This window comes from Colobus angolensis, unplaced genomic scaffold (genome assembly GCF_000951035.1).
Source record: "Colobus angolensis palliatus isolate OR3802 unplaced genomic scaffold, Cang.pa_1.0 Scaffold226, whole genome shotgun sequence".
Lineage (NCBI taxonomy): Eukaryota > Metazoa > Chordata > Mammalia > Primates > Cercopithecidae > Colobus > Colobus angolensis.
The window spans coordinates 2,788,848-2,796,202 of record NW_012115444.1 but is presented as its reverse complement, the minus strand read 5'-3'; the positions used below and the strand labels follow the sequence as shown (position 1 = coordinate 2,796,202).

Here is a 7,355-nt window from a genome sequence, read left to right as displayed (position 1 = left end):
CCAGGATGGTCTCGATCTTCTGACCTCGGGATCCGCCCGTCTCGGCCTCCCAAAGTGCTGGGATTACAGGCTTGAGCCACCGTGCCCAGCCAATAGTAATTCTTTCTATTATATTTGGTAATAGTAATTCTTTCTATTATATTTGGTTACATACGTTCAGAAGATAATTTGTGTATTGGTTTCCTTTCAATTTTTTGGTATTAATACTGCATTTTGTTATCAGTTTTTTGTTGATCTAAAGAATATTTCCTTTATCTTCACATACATTTAGGTTTTTTTGGGTTTTTTTTTGACCTTGACTTCTTTCTGCTATTTCTTTTGAGCAAAACCTTAAACAGCAGGCCAAATGGCCCTGAGGTGTAGTTTTAATAAAAGCATCACTGAGTAATCATTTGGTATAAACTCCCAACCAAATACATTAATGGAAAAAAAAGAAAGCAATATATTTTCAAGGTTAACTTTCTTTATGGTTGCTTCCATGAATAACACATGGTCATTGAATTTATTTAATTTTTGCCTGTATTCAACTATATTTAAGGTTCATATTTCTGATGAGAACAAAAAATTCATAGGTTCAAGAGACCAAATTGTCAAAGAATTTATAAACCATGGGGTTTGCAGATGTAGAACTGTAGTCAATTCAGCAGGAACATGCCTAGAAATACCCTATTGATAAGAGAGTTTGCTGTTGGGTGTTTCACTAAAAAAATTGAAGGCTTTTCTCCCTCTTTTATTTTTGGCATTATTAAATATTCTCACAACCTAAACAGATATAATTTTTGCTTTCTTAGAAAAAAACATATATTTTAAAGCACATATTTACTTTGTGAGTTTTAAAATTAATTTGATGACTTCATCTGAAAATTGAATAAGCACTTAACTGAAGCACAGCTACTTTTGAAACCTTCGGAATGTGCAGCAGCTCTAATTCATTCCACAACTCGTCATTCAGGGAATATCAGCAAACGGCTACTATCTGTACAGTCCTTTTGCCTCTACTCGACCCTATTAACAAATAAATTAAAACAATTTGTGGAGCATTACTTATAGTTGTTATCCCCTTGGAAGATCACAACCATCAAGACAGTTGTAAAATAATGAAAACATGAAATAATGAAAAATAAGCAGCTACTTAAATGCTTTTATTTTTCTGAGAATGTATTAAATTTTTTGTGAAGTGAACTATATTTCACACTTAAGCCTCCACTTTCCTGGGAAAGGAGGTGATAATATTTATACTGAGGTCTCTGTGCTGAGTACTGGAGAGGGAGAGAGCCAGGAAATCCTAGAGAACTGGAGAGACTGGTCTGGTGGCAGCCGCTTGTTTAAAAAGCTGCATCCTTTGGGCTTCAAGGTGGACTGTGCCTCCTTCAGCCACTTCCTAGTGCAGTGATCTTGAGCAACTTATTGATTTTGGCCCTCTGTAAAATGAGAGGAGTTCACCATATTACTTACTTTCAAACCTTTCTCGTAGAGCGCAAGGGTTTCTTGGAGTCTCCCCAAGAGTCCTAGGGTAGGTTGAATGGGTGACTGAGCCAGAACAGTTTCTCTTGTAATGTATTTACAGGTTTTTTTTGTTTTGTTTTGTTTTCAGTAAAGGGTTGTTTAGCTTAAAAAAGCATGATGACTCCCCACATCCCTGCTAGCTTAACAAAAGCACATTGTTCAGTTTGTAGTCATTTTTTCCTTCATTTCTTTTTGGGAGGGAGGCCTATCGTCATGACTGACTCTAAAAGATAACCTTATGGGCTGGGTGCGGTGGCTCACGCCTGTAATCCCAACACTTTGAGAGGCTGAGGCGGGCAGATTGCCTGAGGTCAGGAGTTCGAGACCAGTCTGGCCAACATGGTGAAACCCCATCTCTACTAAAAATACAAAAATATTAGCCAGGTGTGGTGGCGCGCACCTGTAATCCCAACTACTCAGGAGGCTGAGGCAGGAGAATTGCTTGAACCAGGAAGATGGAGGTTGCAATAAACCGAGATTGTGCCACTGCACTCCACCCTGGGTGACAGAGTGAGACTCTGTCTCAGGAAAAAAAAAAAGATAACCTTATGAATACAGCTGAGAAATGAAAGTACTAAATTAGTGTTTGGATTTGGAAAGACTGAGGGAATGAACCCATACAAGAGCATCATTTCCTCTTTTAGAAATGGGTAGGGAGGGGCTGGGCACGGTGGCTTACGCCTGTAATCCCAGCACTTTGGGAGGCTGAGGTGGGTGGATCACGAGGTCAGGAGATTGAGACTATCCTGGCTAACACGGTGAAACCCCGTCTCTACCAAAAATACAAAAAAAAAGTAGCCGAGCGTTGTGGCAGGTGCCTGTAGTCCCAGCTACTCGGGAGGCTGAGGGATGACAATGGCGTGAACCCGGGAGTCGGAGCTTGCAGTGAGCCGAGATGGCACCACTGCACTGCACTCCAGCCTGGGCGACAGAGCGACACTCCGTCTCAAAAAAAAAAAAAAAAAAATGGGTAGGGAGAGGGGAGGAAAGAAAAGATAACACACGCAGAGACCCACATAGGATTTTAGCCCTGGAAGAAAATCCCCCTACTTGGACAAAAGCTTGGGATTGGGAGCAGTGAGAGATTGAAAAAAACTCATGAAAAGTGGAAAACTAAAGAGAACATTAGTCTTAACTTTTTTAACATTTAAGATAATAATTTTATAAATCAATTTTCTCATATTTGAAATATAGATAGTGTACCCTATTATTTGCTTTGGGAAATTTTTTAACTTTCAGGATTCTCTATAAATTAGAACAAATTGGTAGCATTCATATTTCACAATACAATTGTTTCAGAAGTTATTCACGGCTATTTTCTGTTGGTTTGTTCATGTAAGTAGACCATTGAAAAAGCTACTTGAGTTATCGTTTTATATTGCCTACAAAATAACAAAACAAGCATCTGTAGTAAAACTAATAGGTCAATTTCCCAGTTATATATAAGGACCTAGATTTTTTTTGTCACTCATGAGGTAAGAACAAGGAAAGTGGTAGTCATCCTTGGACCCCACATTGGGCAGTTTCTTACATCCTCTCTGCCTGGTATAATGGGTTAACCAATTCCAGAGTCAGGCAGCCTGGACCCAAATCCTAGCCAAATGACTTCTCTTTTACCTCTCTGTGCCACTGTTTTCTTACCTATGATGAAAGTAATTACATTTCCTACTTTGTAAAGGTTGTTACAGGGATTAAATGAATTAATTTATGTTATATGTTTATCAACGTAATTCCTCGCCCCCTGGTTGGCATGGCATTGTGTATTTGCTATTATTCACAGAAATGCAGAGATTTTAATCGTAAGTGAAACTCCAGTGCACTTGAGAGACAAGAAACTCTATATACTGAGGTCGATGAAAAAGTATAAATTTGGGAGAATCAACTCAGAAAACATTAATCTTGCATGCTTCTATGAGAAGGATAGGTCCCAAGAGAAGGCAGAGTGCCAGGGACCATTCAGCATGCCCTGATTCGGACCAGGGATTAAAACATCCTGAACTACCATTGTGGAATTAGAGTGGAAGAAGGAGAAAGATGTGTGGGAGATTACAGACTTATATCAGGGGAAGAGGAAGAAGACCAACCTTAACGCTCTCCACCTGGGTAACTAGCATTATGGATGCATCATTAATAGAAGTAAGAAGCCCAGGGCTTGTTCTTTGCTTTCTGAACAATTTCTATATATTGGGAAATAAGGAATATACAGTTTTAAAGACTAGTAAAGATTAAATGCAGTCTTATCATATTGTACTATATTACTTATGTAACAATTAAATAGCTAAGGCCAGGCATGGTGGCTCATGCCTGCAATCCCAGCACATCAGGAGGCCGAGGCGGGCAGATAGCTTGAGCCCAAGGAGTCCGATACCAGCAGGGCAACATGGCAAAACCCCTTCTCTACAAAAAAACAAAAAAAAATTTAGCCAAGTGTGGTGGTGCACACCTGTAGTCCCAGCTACTCGGGCAGCTGAAGCAAGAGGATCACTTGCGCCTGGAAGGTCGAGGCTGCAGTAAGCCATGATCCTAATTGTACCACTGCACTTCAGCATGGGCAACAGAGCAAGACCCTATCTGTAGAAAAAATAAAAATAAATAAATAACTTTTAGTTTCATAAAGAAGCAAGTAGATAACATCTTTTAAAGAACTTTCTTCCAATTAAGAAAAATAGTTCCTATTTTCCCAATTCTTTGATTTAGATTCCTAGATTATATTGTATCAAGCCCCAGAGATTTATTAATCTTTGCTCCTTCTATCCCAAGACTGTTGATGTAGGAAAGAACTCAAACATAAAACCCATTGAAAATTAAACCATCACTTTCTGCATTTGACCCAACATACTATGTATACAGAAACACATACATACATACATACATACATATAATTATTCAGAGTTGCAAATAATTTTTGTCTGTTGTTTCATGACTATTTTTATTATTTCCAGGTTCGATGGATGATGTACTGGATTGTTTTTGCTCTCTATACTGTGATTGAAACAGTAGCAGATCAAACAGTTGCTTGGTAAGTTTTGCTGTTGAGAAGGGGCCAGATTGCAGACTCATAATCAGGTGTCCTGAGCTCTTATCCTTGCTCTTGCTATTAACTAAGTGATTTTCATCAAGTTACCTAATTATTCAGCCATTTGTTTTTGTCATCTGCTTTCCCATAGAACACTACTTTCCTTTGAGTCCCCATCAAATAAAGGCAGCTCATTTTCCTCCCCGTACGCCACTCCCTGCTCACCTCCCACACACCTTCCCCCAGTATCTTGGAATAGGGAAAGTTGATTGTCATCATCCTTTTCTGCACTGATGACTTCAGAACATTTTCCTGTATCACTTCCTAAATGACTCTGCTTTTGAAGCCCACAGCATCTGGTTTTAGCACCCCCTCCCTGTCCTATCCTTAAAACTCTCATCTACAAACATTTGAACTGGAAAACGTCAGCACCCACGTGGACACCCACTCAGCACCAGCTTCCTGGCTGCTCTGTTCCAAATAGAGGAGGCAAAAATTAAAGTGTGTTTATATCCTCAGGGATCTGACATTTTACCAAGGAGCAGTACTTAACTGGACAACTCGAATCTCCCTGTGGTGTATTTCAGTAGTGCATTTCCATCTAAACCCTGCCATCACTTTGAGAACTTCTCCTTTCAAAATATTTTGGTTTACTACCTTGCTGATATCTTCATCTGCCCTTGACACACAAACCTTCTGTCTGAATTAGCCTAACAATCACTCGTCTTTTTTTTTCTTTTTCTTTTTTTTTTTTTGCACAGGGTCTTGCTCTGTTGCCTAGGCTGGAATGCAGTGGCGCGATCTTGGCTCACTGCAGCCTCTAACTCCTGGGTTCAAGCGATTCTCCTGCCTCAGCCTCCTCAGTAGCTGGGATTATAGGCACATGCCACCATGGCCTGGCTAATTTTTGTATTTTTAGTAGAGATGGGGTTTCACCATGTTGGCCAGGCTTTTCTCAAACTCCCAGCCTCAGGTTATCTGCCCACCTCGGCCTCCCGAAGTGCAAGGATTGCAGGCATTAGCCACTGCGGCCAGCCAAAATGACTCTTTTTTACTTCTTTAACTGGGCTGCTAACTTCAGCTGAAAAAATTAATCAGCTGCTCACATAGGTATCAGTTTGAACCTCATTCCTTTTACTTGCTCCTGATCAGTGTCTACTTACATTTTGCCTGGGTCTATTTCAAACCTTTACTATTCTCTCCTTAAGCTGTCTTTCCCATTTTGCTATTCTCCTATTCATGTAGCACATTAGGACCTATTGGATTTGCTAGAAAAAAAATAGAAGTCATCAAACTAAAATATTTTTAACAACCTTCCTTTATTTGCAGACGTCACTCTCTTCTGATTTGAAATACTGTAAAAATTTCCCTTCCTGTGCCCCAAAGCTCATTCATTTTTCTGTTATATTTTTGGTATAGGGGTTTGGTGCAGGGGTCTCTTTGTTTTTAAGTGACAGAGCACAGATCCTAAACCATGCTACCTCTAAGTTTCCAAGTTCTTTTTTTAAGATTTCATTTTTTTCTGATTGCAAATGTAGCCTATATATGCTATTTAAAAATGAATGATGTAGAAAATGTCTAACATGAACAACTGAATCCAGAAACTCCTGTAATTGCAGTGTGCAGAGACCTCTTTATTGACAACACAGTAAGTCATCCTCACTGCCCTCTGCCTGCCTTGACAGAAGAACTCAGATTTGCTCGGCTATCATTTATCCTAGTGATAAATGGACTACATTTATGTGGTTCTCACAACAAGATACTGAGCCTCCCATTATATATTAGTGAACTTTTGCTGTGACAAAAAAACAACCATGAAAGTACAGTGGCTTAGAAAAACAAACTTACTTCTTGCTCAAGCTACATGAGGGCAAATGGTTGACTGCATTTTTACTGGGGTCAGGTCACTTTTGCTGTTGTTTTTGTTGTTGTTTTAGAGACAGGGTCTTGCTCTGTTGCCCAAGCTGGAGTGCAATGGCGTGATGATAGCTCACCACACCCTTGAACTCCTGGACTAAAGCAATCCTCCCAACTTGGCCTCCCAAAGTGCTGGGATTACAGGTGTGAGGACCTTACCTGGCCCCTTAAACCAAGGCTGCACAAGCAGCTATTCTCATACCAGAGGGCAAAAGCTTAAAGCAAGAGGTTGAGGGTGATGGAGTGAAGGAGTCAAAGGGTATTCTAAAGCTTCTGCTTGCATGTGACATGTATCATGTTCATTTTCTGCTGGCCAAAGCAAGCAAGTCACATGGTTAAAGCCACAGTTGAGGAAGTATACTGGGCCAACAGGGGAGGCCCACTGTAACACTTTGTATTTTCCTTGGAAGTGAACAATTTAGGTCTGCAGAGTGCTGCAATTCTGGCCAGATGAAATTGAAAGGGATATTTTTTGGGAGTTCTGAAAAAGATGAAGATGTGTGTATGGGGTAGACATTGTACACTTGGAGCATATGAAGTCATGCTCTGAGAGGCACAACTATCCTATGAGGTAAGTCATGTACTTCCATGGCAGTTTGGCTCTGCAGATAGGGTGGCCATACCTTGTGCACTGGATAAATGGTATTAGTGCCTTCTTTTAACTGCTGCATTCAGTTTGGCAGCTTTCCTATGCTTACTATAAAGGAAGATTCTTGTATTAGAAGGAGGGGGGAATCTCTCAGGTCACACTTTCATGAACTGATCTGTAGTTGAAACAAGATTATTCAAACACAGTTGTCTCCTGATCACTAACTCTTACATTTAAAAACTTAGCATAGGCTGGGCGCGGTGGCTCATGCCTGTAATCCCACCACTTTGGGAGGCCGAGGCAGGCAGATCACATGAGGTCAGGAGT

At 40.3% G+C, this 7,355-nt stretch overlaps 1 protein-coding gene across 1 annotated transcript in view; it reads left to right on the top strand.

Annotated features, from left to right (window-relative positions):
- Positions 1-7,355, top strand: part of REEP3 (receptor accessory protein 3) — a 64,289-nt gene that overhangs the window by 29,285 nt on the left and 27,649 nt on the right. Inside the window, exon 3 of the mRNA XM_011944095.1 lies at positions 4,449-4,525. Within this exon, the coding sequence (XP_011799485.1) occupies positions 4,449-4,525 (77 nt within the window). The remainder of the gene's footprint in view (positions 1-4,448; positions 4,526-7,355) is intronic.